The sequence below is a fragment of the Penicillium manginii genome, assembly GCF_028828005.1.
Source record: "Penicillium manginii strain IBT 31320 chromosome Unknown utg000009l:1.0-3297300.0:1.0-3298630.0, whole genome shotgun sequence".
In the NCBI taxonomy this organism is placed as follows: Eukaryota; Fungi; Ascomycota; class Eurotiomycetes; order Eurotiales; family Aspergillaceae; genus Penicillium; species Penicillium manginii.
Window position 1 is genome coordinate 339474 of NW_026643110.1, and position 16210 is coordinate 355683.

Consider the following 16210-nt stretch of genomic DNA (forward strand, 5'->3'; position numbering starts at 1 on the left):
ATGCCACTTATTCGTACCAGAGTAGCTCAAAAAACATGCTGAGCAAGAAAGCAGGATCAAAGTTGCTACACAGTCGCTAAGAAATAAAAACTTAGCTTCTCTCAATAAAGCTGCGCGGGTTTTTGATGTACCCCGCTCAACATTGCAAGAGTGCGCTAGGGGGGTCCGTTATCGACCAACCACCCACACTAATGGCATAAAATTGGATGTAATGAAGGAGGATTCGCTAGAGTCTTGGATATTGGATCTAGATTTATGTGGTAAGGCCCCTATATTTGCTCTTGTAAAGGAGATAGCTAATATACTACTTACGTAATATTTAAATAGCTGGGTGGCACTTTCGCCCAGCCAAGTAAAACCAACTAGGGTTGCTATGAAGCTACGCGAGGTGCAATCATGCCTCTATTTAATATTTTCGGAGTTTTTTTGCTTTATTTTCTTGTATTCACAATGCGATGCTTCCTGCTTCCAGGGTTCTCATCCCAAACGAACACAGGGTATCCATAGTCAGTGGCACATGAGACGAGATAGGAATGACATGCCTATGTATTCTCTCTCGAATCTGGGTGGAAGAATCCGTATCAGGTAATCAGGCCAGTCAGGCATTGGTTTCAGTTGTCGAAATGCTTGAATATATTCCCAGTGTTCCGGGTACCAACCAGCATATTCCCAGTCAAGGATAGCTGTGACACGGCCTCCGTCAACAAGGATATTCCGTGGAGAGAAATCGGAATGTGTAAAAACGATATCATGGTTATCTACCAGTGCATATTTGGTATAATGCCGTAGTAGGTCCGGTGCTGACTTTACGATATCTCCCAGGATAAACTCGTTGAACTGCTGTTCGGAGTCAAATGGACCGCCTTCAATTGACGCAATCTGGCCGATTATAGCCTGACCACGGTCGATCGCTCCGATGTAGTCACCTTTCAAATCGCGAAGTTGATTCATATGAGAATGGAGCTCGTTGGCAATGGAGAGCTTCTGATGAGAGTCTAAAGTATCCCATGCTTCATCGAGTCGCTTGCCAGGTATGTAGTCCATTACAATGGCCACAACTTTCCCATCTTCGTACTGAATATGATGAACTTTGGGCACGGGAATTGTCGTCTTTGATGCAATAAATTGAAGGGTTTGTGCTTCGTGGGCACGAAGATCGCCCGACTTCACAACGAGATCGTTCTTATATCGTATAATCGTGCGACCGCCCAACGAATGAAGAGTCGTTCCTTCTTGATTTTTAAATTGATCCATATTTGAATATGATTATCACTGGCTAGTTATGTACAAAAACTTTTGAATTGTAATGAGCTGAAAAGAGTAGAGCAACGAGTGTGAGTGAAGAAATGCTGGAGACTTTCTTCACGGGGTTCAGCCAAGCATGGGTAGAAAAGTAACGTGACCTTTCACCCACCTTCGGCCAATAATTATTCCGCGATGTCTGCCCATGCTCAATTGCAGCGTGGGTAGAAAGTCTCTACCCATGGTGGGTCTAATTTGTGAGCTTCTATTGGTTGCATAGTATGGCCCTAGTTTTAATTGTCAGAATATACTGCACTTATTTTCTTTTGACTTTTATAACATATGAAAAACATATAGTATTCAGGTATACTTAGTAAATATAGACCATAGGAATTAATTCAATCGATCCTTTCATTTTGACTTGAATGCAAATCCTCCTTGAGTAGTGTAGAACACGCTTTACTACTAGTACTAGTAGTAGGTCCTTTTCAATGCCCAGGTGATCGGATAGTACTACGACTAGTAGTTGTACCTAATTCCAAAATTCTAACTGCCAGCATCAGCTAGACAGCGTTCTCAAACTTTCAAGGTTGAATTTTAGAATGACTCTGATTGGACTCTTGGTCAAAGAAAAGTACCAACCAAATAGTACAGACTGGAACTTTTTTAGAGATCTGCCTATTAGTAGATAGTAATCAAACTCGTAGCAGCTTAATTGATAACAGGTTAGATACGTAGGTACCTATATTCAAGTTGAATATATTACTAGTAAAGATACCTACTAGTAGGGCACAGCTAAAAAAAGCATCTATTTGTGCGTGGGCACTAGAACAAAGAAGAATGGAAAATATAAGAAAAAGCTGAAGGTCATCGTAATCATTATTATTATTTCACGAGCCAAAATGTTTAGCTCGCGTGTAGGCTTTGCACTAGTTATCCCATGGGATGTGCGGGGAGAATACAAGCTCCGAAAATAAGACCGGCAAGTTCCCCATTCTAGCAAAAGGCATCGTCCAGATTGGTGCTAGTTACTGCAAGTACTCTTTGATCACAAGACGCCGGCTACCAACATCCACCCGCAAAAATGATCAATATTGTGCCATATTGGGTTTCTGAGAATGGTGAGGGCCGATGACACAGAGCGAGAGGCTTGGCGTTGATACGAGGGTGCTGTCGTCAAAGCGGGGTGGACGCCACAAGACGTGGTAAACGTCGAGCAAAAGCAATAATATGCATGTCATTCTATTCCACCATAGCGGAGTGGGACTCAGCCTTGAGACCCACACCATTTCCACAACATGTCGATCAGTTGCTGTCGATGGAGTGGCTTCGCAATATAATCGTCCATGCCCTGCGCCAGGTACAACTCTGCGTCGCCCTTGAGTGCATTTCCCGTCAATGCAATGATGGGTACGTCAATCTTCATACCGCGGATTTGCTTGGTTGCTGACATGCCATCCATCACTGGCATGTTAATGTCCATCAAAATCAGGTTGTAGGCCAATGGTTTCTGTTTCACCATGCGCACTGCCTCCAACCCGTCCCACGCGGCATCGATGCGCTCGAAGCCCAGGGTTCCGAGAAGTTTCATCATGATGGTTTGATTGACGTTGTTATCCTCAACCAGGAGGATGTGTTTTTGCGGAGCGATCTTTTTCAAGAGTGGCTCCGGGTCGAAATTGTGCAGGACCGGGGTCGGCGAAATCAAAGGCTTCGATCGAGACGCTTGATGATCATCGATTCGGCTCATCTTGGCTGATATCCAGAAGATGCTACCTGGTCCGTCTGGGTTACTGCGGAACCCGACAACACCTTTCATGAGTTCAGCTAGACTTTTGCATATGGACAGTCCTAGCCCTGTGCCCTGGTATCGCTTGGTGGCGGAATCGGCAAAGCGGGTGAATGGCGTGAAGAGTGTACCAACGGCTTCTTCAGGAACTCCGATTCCAGAATCCACGACTTCAATGGATATGTCGAATGATTGTGGGTTATACGGATCCACCTCATACGATGCCTTTACGCGAACGTGGCCTTTCTCGGTGAATTTGACGGCGTTGCTGACAAGATTCTGCAACACCTGGCGAAATCGCAAAGGGTCGCCCTGGAGGTTCGAAGGAAAGTTCGGTGCGACAAAGCTCACCACCGACAGTTCCGGCTTGGCCGCGGGCTGGCAATTACGGACCACGGCGTTGATCACGCTAGGAATGTTGACGACATCAGTAGTCAAGGAAAAGGATCCCGAAGACAGCTTCGAGTAGTCCAGGACATCGTTGATGACCTGTAGGAGAATGGAGGTTGAGTCTTCCAGAATCGACGCATATTCCCGTTGATCGTCGCTCAGGGCGGTTCTCATCAGCATGGTTAAAGCCAAAAACATCCCGTTCATAGGGGTGCGCAGTTCATGCGACATGTTGGCCAAGAAATCCGTCTTCAGCTTGGCTGACTCTTCAAACGCATCGATCAATCGGGCCTCGGTGGCCTTGCGTTCGGTGAGATCCCGGGTGACTTTGACAAAGCCGACATGTCGGCCCAGTTGGAAGATCGGGGTGATCATGACATTTGCCCAGAATCGGCCGCCATCCTTTCGATAGCGCCAACCCTCATCTTCTACTCTTCCTTCACGTAGGCAGACATCGAGTTCCCGGGCTGGCTTTCGCGCCCGCTGGTCTTCAGCCCCGTAGAAGATAGAGAAATGTTGGCCAATAATTTCATCCCGAGTGTAACCCTTCAGGATGGAAGCGCCCGAGTTCCACGTTGCAATATTGCCGCGGGTGTCGAGCATGAAGATGGCATAATCTTTAACTGTGTCGACGAGGACTTTGTATGTTTCATTCAGGAAAGGTTGCTCGTTCGATCCAGGGTGACCACTCCGCTCGCGCTTGATGCTCTGGGCTTCAAGCAGCACGTAGATGAGGGTACCATCGTCGAATATCGGAGTCACTCGGAGGGCGAAGTCGGAGTCACAACCGGCAACGCGAATTGGTTCGATAGACTGTACGGACCGAGTAGTGAGGGAGGCACCTATTGCACCACTTAACAAGGGGATATCTGGAGCGGGGACGGCCCGTGGCGCTAAATCGTAGATACTGGAGCCTATCAAGTGGGTGCGAGTATGTTTAAAGAGGGCGAGGTGGCTATCGGAGACTTCAATAACTTTGAGGGAACCGTCGAGGACGATGGTGGGCGTAGGGGTGTATCGATAGATGCGGCTCATGGGGTGTTCAAGGTCGGAGGGAATCTTGTCGCGTGATTGTGATTGTGACTGGGACTGGGATTGGGATTGGGATTGAGGTTGGGCATGGGGACCGAGCGCGCCGGTCGCATCTAAGTCATTCTCCGCCGGCGGAGTGACAAGCATGTCGAAGCCGACCGGGCGGCGATCCTCAAGGGAAAGGTGGAGCATCTGCTGGTCCAGAACCATATTTGGATTCAATTTCGGGATTCAAGAGTCCTGCCTCGAGGCAGGACCAGCAGGTGCGGAGAGACTGTACGATCGATTCATCCAAAGGGGGGTAGTAGTATGTTGGTGGGAGGGGATTGATTGTAACGGGCTGATCGGCTCAAGGGGATAAATTCTCTGTAATCGGAGGCTTTTCCTCTTTCTTTTTTTTTTCTTGACTGATGACGGAGTCCTTCAATCTCAGGAATCTCCGAATTTTAGCCGAACCAACACCGTCACCTGAAGGGATGCGCGGTCGCAAAGTGCCTGGTGTTGATCTTTAACTGCCGGCGAGGCAAAGGCAGAGGTAGAGGTAAAGGAAGTTGAAAAGAAAAGGAAGAGATAGATGACCCTGAAAGAGAACATCCATCGGGGGTTGAAGGGTAGGAGGCGAAATGCAATCCAAAACCTGGCAGGAAAGCCGGCGAGTGAAGACGATTGAGTGGACGGCAATGTTGGCCGGCGGGGGGGGGGAAAGCGAAGAAAAAGAAGAATCCCCACGCTTGGCCGCGCTAATCCCACTTGCGAACGCGTGGAGAGTTGAGATGAGTCGAGTCGAGACCAGTCCGGTCGAGTTAGGCACTCAATAGTACTTAAAAAAAGTACTAGAATGATATCACTCAGTGGCAAATCATCCCGTCTTCTCCCCTAGTTTGTATGACAATGAGACATCGGGGAGGGGGAGGGGAAAGATGATAAATAAATAAATCAAGACAATAAAGAGCCAAGTAGCAAAATTCAATGAAAGTCATTGAAAATCAATGGGGATCGTAAAAGACAGTCCTAAAACACCAACACCAACACCAGTAGTACTCCCTAAACAATGACATTCTCTCGCTCAGCTCGTTCCACCATCTTCACCAGCGCGTCGGCAATTCCATACGAAAATGCATAACCCCCGCCACCAAAACCATATGCTGACAGCACTGTGCGTGCTCCATTCTGTGTCGAGTCCAATCGAAATCCCCCCGCGACGAGACGGACGAATCCCAATAATATGACTGACAGTTTCATCTGCAGGGTGTTCCGGCACAATATGAGGCGCCAACCGGTGCGCCCGAGTGATCTCATCCCGCGCGATGTCAAAATCAACTTCCGGTGACCTGGTTCTAGGGTCAGTGGCGGCCCGCTTATCTTTCCCAGGGCCATGGATATGAGATCGGATAGATTGGATGGGGATGGGCACTGACAAGTCATCTTGCTGCTTAACGCCTCCAAGCACCACCCCGCCGGACTGGGGCCGGGGAATCACATAGGTGTACTCTTGACCGTTGCGGAAATACATCATGTGGCACTGGTCGGTGCGGAGGAACACATTCTGACCCCTTTCGGGGAAGCAGCGGTCATCCAAGACGTCCGTCAAGGTCTTGCTGCCGATTCCACTCGCGTTGATAAAGACCCGGGAGTCTGGGAACATCTCGTAAAGCTGCTGAAGTGATTGCACTCGCTGTCGGATGAATCGACCTCCTAGAGACTGAACCTGTCGTCCGAGGTAGGGCATATGACGAGTTGGGTCTGAAACCAAGGTCTCATAAGCCCAGGCACTGTGAAATTTGGCGGGATACTCTGTGCGGTCCATCTCGCGGAACTGTGCAAGGTTAGAAGATATCTTCACATCTCCAGAGGCTATAGCCCAGAGGACAAACCTTGGACACGACCGTCCTTCCCCAGATGGCGGAATCCGGAGATGGCTCTTTCTCCAGGAACTCCCGGGCATCAACAACACTCACGCCGGACTCTGGGTCCTGAGCCATTTGAAGCAAGATGCGATGCGTGACGGCTTGCAAATAACGCTGCTCTGGAGTGATGCCACCCGCTGCATGCCAGGCGGCACCCGCCCATGCGGACGCATAATGAATATTCTGGTCTCCAGGGAGGAACTCTGCCACGAGCTGGACAGAGAAACCTTGCAGGAGGAGCTGTCGAGCGGTAGCACATCCGATGATACCAGCACCGAGGATGATGATGGGTCGTTGGGCGAAAGGAGTAGGAAAGGAGTTGTGTTCAGCACAAACACCAACTTTGCCGGAGTCGCCCATGATCACAGTGATGTGGGTGGTTGGGTATCTTATCCTGCGTTGGTTCAAGTTGAAGTACTACTGCGGGTAGTACCAAGAGTATAGTATACGAACGGTCGTATAGTTAGTTCGTATATAGAGTCAAAGACAGATTCCTTTGCTTCGGTTGTCGATCCAGTTGTCGATCAGGGCTAGACAACAGCACAGACATTTATATTCTGTAGCGCATGATGGGTATGCCGGAGAGAGATAAGTCAAAGGATGTTTTCACAGTGATGGGCTGGTAACATTTTAAATTTTCTGGCTCGCACGTATGGAGGCGCTCCGGTCCGCCTGGTGGAGCACAACCGCTGCGTGTCGGGTCATGCCGACAGAACAAGCCGGGGAGGTTGCTGGATTTGGTGTAGACCACAGATGTGATGGTGTTTGAGATGTAGAGGATCTATGTGTGTGTGTGTTTCGATTATGTGGGGGAGTTGAGGAAGAAGGGAGTACTCCGTAGGGGGAGAGAAGGAGTAGTGCCAAGACTGTCAGTGATGCAGTAGTGAGGAGGAGATTAGTACTAGAGTAGAGATATCCATTACACTGATACTAACTAGTAGTAATGTAGCAGTAGCTAATATATCCAGGATACTATATGATAGACTATAATATGCTATATTCAATTGTCTACACTGTATCATACTATACTATATCATACTACTAGTTATACTATAGTACTCTATACACTACTAGTATCATCGGCCCATCCCGCCAACTTCCACTTCGACCTCGCATCACCCGCTTCTGGCCCCCTTCCTTTCCCCTCCACCCCCTGCTGTGCCTAATCCCGGTCATCTGTCGGCTTGACCCGTCTATGATTTGACATTCGTCCATTGCGTCCGGCCGATTGGCCTTGTGCCCTCTTGGCCATGGAGGTCGAGAAGGTTAAGCACCGTCACTCGTGGTCCCAGGTGGGTTTAGACTGCTTCCCTTGCATATCCTCCCCACTTCCCTCATGGCAGGAGCATCGAGAGCATGCTGTACTTCCCATTATGCGCATGCGCATGTGCTTGTGCTTGCGCTTGCGCATTCTTGTCGTGCGATTGTCACATTCCTCTACCCCTCTCTGCGAAAACCTCATCTCACCGTGACCGCCATTGCCACTGCCGCTGCTCGGAACCACGAAATTGACTTCGGTATTGACATTCACCTCTCATAGAGCACTTCCGAACGGGCCCACGATGACGGCGACGACAAAGACCATATTTCCATCTTGCGCGATCGGGATGCCAAGCAGACCCTTCCTTACGAGGCCGACGACTCGCCCTTCCTGGAGGTGCGCGCCGTCGTCCAACCCGTCGATGACCAGTCGCTGCCCGTGAACACTGCCCGCATGTGGACTATCGGCCTCCTCTTCACCATCTTCGGAAGCGGCCTGAACCAATTCTTCAGCTTGCGTCAACCGAGCGTCACAATCAGTGCTTTGGTCGCTCAGCTCCTGGCCTTCCCGCTCGGTTGCGCATGGGCAAAATGGATGCCCTTGGGTTGGCTCAATCCCGACCGCGACTTCAATATCAAGGAGCATGGGTTAATCACCATTATGGCCAATGTTTCCATTGGCTCGGCTCAGGCAACCCAGATCATTGAGGCGGTCGTCAAATTTTATAATATGCCCTCAGAGGGTGGTTTCGAGGTGTTGCTGTGCATCACCACGCAGCTGTTCGGCTTTGGGTTGGCGGGAATGGCGGCCCGCTGGCTCGTTAGCCCGGCCTCCATGCTGTGGCCTCAAGTTCTCTCGAATGCTGCACTGTTGACCACTCTCCATAATCGGGAGAACGAAGTGGCCGACGGCTGGAGCATCACCCGCCTCCGGTTTTTCTTAATCGTCTTCACCGGCGGCGCCATCTGGTATTTCGCGCCGGGGTATCTGTTCACGGGTCTCAGTACCTTCAGCTTCATTTGCTGGATTGTGCCGAACAATGTCATCGTCAATCAGCTGTTTGGACAAACCACTGGCCTGGGAATGTCTATCCTAACATTCGACTGGTCCCAGGTGGTCTATGCTAACCAGAGTCCTCTCCTGGTCCCATTTTGGGCCGGTCTCAATGTGATGGGCTCCTTTGCTTTCTTCTTCTGGATTCTTTGTCCCGTCTTATACTACACCAACACTTGGTACTCTGCGTACCTCCCGATGCTCAACTCGAACACGTTTGACAACACTGGCAAAACGTATGACACTGCCCGCATCATGAATGATCAGGGTATGGTGGATCCGGCGGCATACCAGAGCTACTCGCCCATGTTTCTACCCGCAGGATATGCTATCACCTTTGGAGTCGCTTTCGCAAATCTCTCGGGTATTTTCTTCCACATTGGACTTTACCATGGTCGAGACCTTTGGCAGCAGTGGAAAGGGACCAGCAAGCCCGATGTGCATGCGCGGCTCATGGCGAACTATAAAGCCGTTCCCTGGTGGTGGTTTGCTACTGTCACCGCACTGATGTTCGTCCTCAGTGTTGTCACGAATGAGGTGTGGAAGACCGGGCTCCCGGCGTGGGCGGTTCTAGTTGCCTTCATCATGCCGATGATCTATTTCATTCCGGTGGGGATCATCAAAGCCATCACGAATATCAGCAGCAACCAGTTGAACCTGCTTACAGAGTTCATCGGCGGATATGCTTTCTTAGGCCGGCCCATCGCAAACATGGTATTCAAGTTTTATGGTTATGTCGCCGTTCAGCAGGGACTGGAGTTTGTTGCCGACATGAAGCTCGCCCATTACTTGCACATTGCCCCGCGCACGCTCTTCGTCGCTCAGGGATTAGCCACCCTTGTCGGGGCGATTGTTCAGTGTGGCGTCACGGTGTTTATGATTACGAGGATGGATGGGGTCTGTACGACGGACGCTGCGGGTAATTTCACCTGTCCCCATGGTCGGGTGACCTATTCGTCCTCTCTCATTTGGGGTATGTTTTGATCCTGGCTGAACCCCGCTCTGTGCTTCCCCTCGCCATGTCACATTTCGCTAACATGCATTTAGGAGCCGTTGGTCCCGGCCGCCTCTTTTCCCCGGGCCAGATCTACGGCAATATACTGTGGTTCTTTCTCGTCGGACCCGTCGTCGTGATAATCACATACCTTCTTGGGCGACGCTGGCAACGGGTAAATTACCTGTCGTGGCCCGTCGCATTCGGCGCTATGAGTCTTGTCCCACCCGCCACGGGTGTAAGTTTCTCATCGTGGTGGGTCATCAACCTAATCTTCAACGGCCTCGTGCGTCGTCGAAAATCCGCGTGGTGGTCGAAATACAATTACGTCCTTTCTGCGGCTTTGGACTGCGGCGTCGCCATTTCCACCGTTCTCATCTTCTTTTGTATCACCTTGCCTGCGGGCTCTTTGGAGTGGTGGGGCAATACTGTCTATACCAAAACCGCTGATGGCAAGGGAACGCCGTATAAGAGTCTGCCCGCTCAGGGATATTTTGGCCCCCCTCGGGGTGACTGGCAGTGATCTTGGTTCTGTACATATATTCGCTATTTGCTTTTGCATACTTGGTGTGTTGGTTTTTGCTATGTTGGGTGTTTGATGATTTACTGTTACATACTTGCTTGCTACAGGACATGGATTGGCGCAGGTTGACATAATAAGGGATTCGGGATTAGATGACTTGGAAACTTGGAATGTCGTGATTGCTTTATCAAGAAATTAATCCTCATAGCTACTAGAAAATAGTAGTATAGAATTACCATAGGACTATGCGCCACGTATAACGAACTACCCTCAAACCTTGACAGACCTCCCACTAACAAAAACCTTGACGATATTCCGATCATCACCAGTCATAAGAAACTTTTCGAAGACCGCCAGAATAGAATCCTCCTCCTCAACCGGACTCATAACCCCAGGCCTATCCAACAATTCCCCAACATGAATCTCCAACGCATCAAACTCCTTCCCAACCACAAAATTCCCCACCTTCTCCTCCAACCCACAAACCCTCGCTCCACCAAGCGTCGCCAGATAAAAGCCCTCAGCAAGCGACAAAGGCGCATCCGCCCCCTTAGTCAACATTGTCCTCGCATTAGATACAATAAAAGCTTGTTTCATGGCATCTAGCATAGAAGAAGAATACCCACCTCCACTATCAGTCCCAAGACCAACCTTGATGTCACGGCGCAGATATTCCCGTACCGGCGCAACCATAAATTCCTGCATCGTGGTGTTAGATATCGGGCAATGGGCCACACCACAGTCAAGCTCTTGTAGCGTTTTAATCTCCTCCTCTTCAAGGAATATACAATGTGCCAGAATGCTTCGCTCATTAAGTAAACCGTATTGTCGGTAGAGCTCTGCCTCCGTGCGGAACTGCGGGAATAGTTGGTGCGTGTATTGGATTTCTTGCGTGGCTTCGTTGAAATGCGTTTGGATTGGGAGAGTTGGGTGTGCCTTTGATATGTCGCCTAGTCCCTGTAGGAGATCGGGTGTACACGATATCGCGAAGCGGGGCGTTAGAATCGGTTTTATCAGATCCGATTGCGGGTCTAGGGTCGTGATGTGTTTGATTAAAGCGCGGGTTTCGTGGAGGGAGTCTTCGACTGTTGAGTCGCGGTACCAGTCTGGCGCGTTGCGGTTCATGTTACATTTTCCGATTAGGGCGCGTTGGCCCTTTGCGAAGCAGATATCTGCTAGGATTTGGGTTGCGGGGCCGTGGTGGGAACCGTAGTATGAGGCTGTTGTTATGCCTTGTTGGAGGAATCCGGTGACACAGGATGTGTACATTTGTTTTGCGTAGTCTGAGTCTTGAAATTTCGACTCGTGCGCGAAGGTTACTTTGTTCAGCCAGTCTAGTAGGGACTCGCCGCGGATTCCGAGACCGCGTTGGGCCCATTGTGGTGCGTGGTTGTGCGTGTCGATGAAGCCTGGGCAAAGAAATTGGCCGCGCTGGAGGCGTTTGATCGGGAAGACGTCTGGGGCGTAGCCATGGTCTGAGAGGATTGTGTTGATCTGTTCAGGTTGGATGTTGGCTTGTAAGGTCTGGATCTTGCCCGCTTTATCGATCACGATGAAGCAGTTTTCGAGGACTTCTAGCTCTGTCAGGCTTCGTGAGTGAATCACGGTACCATGGAGGGCCAGTGGGAGCCCTGCGGCTGGAGATGAAGAGGAGTTCAAGCTTTTATTGAGTTCTTCCATGGCGAATGAGAGAGGTGAGGATGTGAAAAAGTTGGGTGACGGTGTAGAGCGCGATGTTTATCAAATGAGGGGCAACCAATAAGACGTGCATGAGGGCTGCAGTACTCCTCTGCCTTACCGGTCAGGAACAACTCGAATCTCAAGTTTGGAATTCGATGCGATCGATCAGTTCCAGGTAGTACGAGTAAGATGTAAAATATTTTCCATGGCCTAGTAGTATCTGAAAAACGAGTACATGAACACAAGTCGATGTCTATTTGTTCCAAAAGTAGAAATATCATTCTATAACCTATCACAGCCTATTGCTGGAATCTATGAACCCTTGGCAAACTTCTTGAGGTTATCCTCGCTACCATTCCACAGATCTGAGTCACCACCATACTTATAAGAATCCGAGTTCTGCCAGAAGCTCTGGGTCGACCAGCCATTGGGAACCGTGCTAACGGAGCTGGCGTACTGCGCCAGAACCAGAGGGTAGTCGGCACCAAAGTTCCCGTTGTTACCCGTGCAAGTCTTCCACCAGTCGGCGGTGGTATAGATCATGGGGTAGCGGCCAGTCTTGCTCTTGTAGGTCTCGCCAAAATCCTTGACCCAGGCGGCCATGCTGGATGCACTGAGGCCGTAACAGGTCGAGCCGGATGGGTTGTACTCTAGGTCCAACATTCCGGGGAGAGTCTTGCCATCGTTAGACCAGCCGCCACCGTGGGCCAGGAAATACTCGGCCTGGCTGGCACCGGAGCTGGAGGCGGGTTGCGCAAAGTGGTAGCCGCCTCGGATGAGACCGGCTGAGGATGCACCCTCGTAGTGGCTGGAGAAGGACTTATCAATGTAGCTGGTGCCCTCGGTGGCCTAGTACGAATGTTAGAATGGGGCTGTTCACCGGATGATAGCGGAAGTTGCTGACCTTGATCATGACGAATCGGGCACCGGCTCCATAGGCACCGGCAAAGTCCACATCAGCTTGGTAGTTGGAGATGTCGAAGCCTTGAACACCGCTGGCGCGGGCCTCAAGGGGACTAGCATTCGCGGCGGCGACCAGCAGGAGGGAAAGAGCGGCAGCCTTGACGGTAGAAGTCATAGTGGAGTGAGGGTGGGAGTGAGAATTGATATTTAGAAAAGGAGGTCAGTTAGTAGTATGAAGTAGATGGATCAAGATGGTCGAGGTCAAGCCTCTTATTTATGCTCTTGCACAAAAATGCTCATGCTCAAGGGAGAGAAAGCCATAGGGTGTGATGAGGTACTCCGTACTACGATATGCATCGTATCCCAAAATAACAAACTCGCGATCGTCCCTGAGGGGCGATGGTCGGATACGAGGGTATCACCGGCCGATTGTGGCATTCCTCGGTGACGATCGATCCACCAAGTTGGTATGGTGGAGGAATCATCTTGGCGACGGACCCTGTGGCGTCACCTGCAGAATCCGGGGGTTATTAGACTCGCAGGATGTGCCTGAGTACAGCAAGCGAGGGCCGATCGGCACATTGAAACGATCTGAGAGGATGTTCAGATGTAGACTGTAACCTTAGCAGATTAAGGACCCAGAGATGTCAAGCCTCGAATCATAGCGGACAATTGGAGAGCGTGCAGCAGGTGTTTCATGAGTGGGGTGGTTCTGGGGATTTGCTGTGAGTATCAAGTTGAGGTACATAGTCATCAAGGTGATGTAGATGAGCAAGTCAGTGTGTGTGCTGTATGTTGTATCCTCTATAACTGGAGTGAGGGTGAAGGTGAAGAGGAAGAGGAAGTGAAGAAGATGGAAGAGTCAAGCTAAGCGAAGGGTGACTTCCCCGTGCAGTCCCCGCCTTCGCCCTCACCTTCTTTTCCCCGAACACCACCTCATTCCTCCCTCACATTCTCCCTGCAGCAACGCCACAATTCGGCTGAAATGGACGGTTCGACCCGCCAGTATGAACAATCCCGATAACAAGGATTTTCGCGACCAGCTGGGCAAGTTCCGTTTGGAGTCAACCTCCATGACTGGGCCAACCCCGGCCTGGTCGCACGCGCCCGACTCTTCCACCTCAACCCCGGATCTTTCCCATGCCAATTCTCACTCTGCCGCCGCCCGCAGCAAACGAGTCTCCACCGCCTGTGACTTTTGTCGCAAACGAAAGAAAAAGTGCGATTTTCGTTATCCGAATTGCTCCGCTTGTACACGCGCCGGCGTTCGTTGTACCATCCCCCCGCCGGGTCCGCAAGTCGCCAGTGCCTCCGTCCCCCGCGATCAGCTCGAAAACCTACAAAAGAGAGTCCAATGGCTGGAGGAAGTGGTCCATCGCAAGTCTGGCATCTCGGTCGCCGACCTTGTCACAGGAACCCCCGTCGATGGCGAAGGTGACCCAGATTGGTGGTATCAAGTGCCCGCCATGATTGCGACCGGTGGGAATCGTCCGCGCACATCCTCCATGTCCAGTCCGAATGGTAGTCGAGGTTCGTCCGTGACCACCGTCCCCGCCGGCTCTGAAACATCGACCGGCGTCGGCGCAGAATTACCCAATGTGGGTGAGATCTTTCGTGACCAGCTTGAGCATCGTCGTCCATCCGTCGCCCGACCGGCCTCGGCACCGCGAGTGCTGCGCCTGTCTTCGCTGGAGGAAGCAGAACGACTAGCCGATCAGTACTTCGAGAGCATGGGTTATCAGTACCCGTTTATGTCCCGCCCCGAGTTCATGGCCCAGCTGCGACACATCTATACCGGAGGGGTGCCGTCGCCCGAGGTGCACAACGCATACCATGTCATTATCGCCATTTCGCTATTGATCGGATCGGCAGATGCCACAAGAGCCGCAGAATTCTATAATGCCAGTCAAGAGACATTGCCATTGGCCCTGCAGAATGAAGATCTACCCGCAGTTCGGGCGTTGCTAGGTATTGCGCTCTACACCATGTTTGCGACCTCCGGTCCAAGTATCTGGCATGTCTTGGGCGCCACCATGCGCCTCTCCATTAGTATGGGTCTGCATAAGGATCGGGCCCACTCTAGTATGGTAGAGGAGGAAATGGCCAAACGGGCGTTCTGGAGCTTGTACAATCTGGATCGTCTCATCGCCAGCACTCTGGGCCGACCGCTGGGGATTGCCGATGAAGATATCAGTGTGAGCCTTCCCAGGGAACTCAATGATGATGGGATGGAGGCCCCAGGAACAAGCGCCATGACAATACCGGTCCAGGTGATACGTCTCCGCCGGATTTTCTCGCGCATTTATCGATACCGTAAGTGCACTCACTCTCCCTATTCAACTGAGATTTTCCATTCTAATTACGGGCCTCTATAGTTTACAGCAACTTATCACGACCATCGCCCCAGGAAGTGGCGACTACGTTAGGTCAATTTCGCCGAGAGGTCGACGACTGGCGCATGTCCGCCCCAGTCTACCCTTCTGCTTTACTCTACTCTACTTCGTATTATGACTATCTGTATTATACCACACTTCTCTTGATGTATCGCCCGAGTGCTCGCAACCCGACACCCGATCTAACCAGCATTGTCAGCTGCGGCGATTCCAGCATCCAGGTCATTCGATCTTATTGGGACAGTTACTCGGTGGGGAAGCTGAAGTGGATCTGGCTCACACTGAGCCAGGTCTACTTTGCCGGGATCACGATCCTTTGGTGTCTCGAACAGAACGCGCGCTCGCTCCGCGAATCTCAACCCGCGCCTTGGCATCCGGACGAGCAAATGATGCGTCGCGGGATCCAAGCGGTGGTGGTTCTACTGGAGGAGTTCGGAAAACGGCGAGCGGGCGTGGACCGACTGGCGGAGACCTTCCGACACCAGAGCACGATGATTTTTAGTCAGATGGCCTATCAGCAACAACAGCAACAGCAACAGCAGTTGGAACAGCAGCTAGAGCAAAAGCCACTGCCGCCACAACCCCCACCACAGGCATACCCACCGGTTTTGATGAACCAAGCGGCAGCCCCATTAGCACCGCCCCCAGGGCCATCAGTGCCTTTGGCCCCCGTTCTGGACGATGTCTTGCTGGTTGACGGCAGCGGAGGCATGCCCATGATCGATCCGCAGATGGCGGATCAACTGTATTATTCGTACAACTGGTTCCAGGAGGAAATGGCGAGTTACTATACCCTTTGAGCGATTGCATTTTATTCGATGGAGGTCAACCAGTCTATTAATGTCCAGTCATGTCAATAATGAATGCTCGAATGTTTGGAATCTCCGCCCTCAGCATGTATATCGCTAGTTCCGGTGCAGCGTCCTTGGTCGAGTTAGTATGCTCCACCCGTGTTTCGCCGTGGTTGTCGCAGTCACAGTCATTGAGTAGAGTTACCTTGTCGCTGTGATATGGTTTTCATGTATATGCTGTTTTGATTCATG

The 16210-nt window shown here is 51.0% G+C and overlaps 7 protein-coding genes across 7 annotated transcripts; 2 read left to right on the forward strand and 5 right to left on the reverse strand.

The window, feature by feature from the left end:
* Positions 1 to 507: 507 nt before the first annotated feature.
* Positions 508 to 1254, reverse strand: N7533_011893 (aminoglycoside phosphotransferase family protein; the record flags this gene model as incomplete). The annotated part of the gene is made up of 1 exon (XM_057108543.1): positions 508 to 1254. The coding sequence occupies one exon, from the start codon at positions 1252 to 1254 to the stop codon at positions 508 to 510; it is 747 nt and encodes a 248-aa protein (XP_056953644.1).
* Positions 1255 to 2509: 1255 nt separating this feature from the next.
* Positions 2510 to 4663, reverse strand: fos-1 (sensor histidine kinase/response regulator Fos-1/TcsA; the record flags this gene model as incomplete). Its single annotated transcript, XM_057108544.1, has 1 exon — positions 2510 to 4663. The coding sequence occupies one exon, from the start codon at positions 4661 to 4663 to the stop codon at positions 2510 to 2512; it is 2154 nt and encodes a 717-aa protein (XP_056953645.1).
* An 834-nt stretch (positions 4664 to 5497) lies between these two features.
* Positions 5498 to 6720, reverse strand: N7533_011895 (uncharacterized protein; the record flags this gene model as incomplete). The annotated part of the gene is made up of 3 exons (XM_057108545.1): positions 5498 to 5623; positions 5688 to 6269; positions 6328 to 6720. 3 exons carry the CDS (start codon positions 6718 to 6720, stop codon positions 5498 to 5500), a joined length of 1101 nt encoding a protein of 366 aa, XP_056953646.1.
* An 890-nt stretch (positions 6721 to 7610) lies between these two features.
* On the forward strand, positions 7611 to 10191 carry optF (uncharacterized protein; the record flags this gene model as incomplete). The annotated part of the gene is made up of 3 exons (XM_057108546.1): positions 7611 to 7652; positions 7901 to 9647; positions 9722 to 10191. The coding sequence occupies 3 exons, from the start codon at positions 7611 to 7613 to the stop codon at positions 10189 to 10191; spliced, it is 2259 nt and encodes a 752-aa protein (XP_056953647.1).
* Positions 10192 to 10461: 270 nt separating this feature from the next.
* On the reverse strand, positions 10462 to 11871 carry N7533_011897 (putative guanine deaminase; the record flags this gene model as incomplete). Its single annotated transcript, XM_057108547.1, has 1 exon — positions 10462 to 11871. One exon carries the CDS (start codon positions 11869 to 11871, stop codon positions 10462 to 10464), a length of 1410 nt encoding a protein of 469 aa, XP_056953648.1.
* Positions 11872 to 12183: 312 nt separating this feature from the next.
* N7533_011898 (lysozyme) lies at positions 12184 to 12949 on the reverse strand (the record flags this gene model as incomplete). The annotated part of the gene is made up of 2 exons (XM_057108548.1): positions 12184 to 12720; positions 12776 to 12949. The coding sequence occupies 2 exons, from the start codon at positions 12947 to 12949 to the stop codon at positions 12184 to 12186; spliced, it is 711 nt and encodes a 236-aa protein (XP_056953649.1).
* Positions 12950 to 13781: 832 nt separating this feature from the next.
* On the forward strand, positions 13782 to 15967 carry N7533_011899 (putative C6 transcription factor; the record flags this gene model as incomplete). Its single annotated transcript, XM_057108549.1, has 2 exons — positions 13782 to 15087; positions 15150 to 15967. The coding sequence occupies 2 exons, from the start codon at positions 13782 to 13784 to the stop codon at positions 15965 to 15967; spliced, it is 2124 nt and encodes a 707-aa protein (XP_056953650.1).
* Positions 15968 to 16210: the final 243 nt, after the last annotated feature.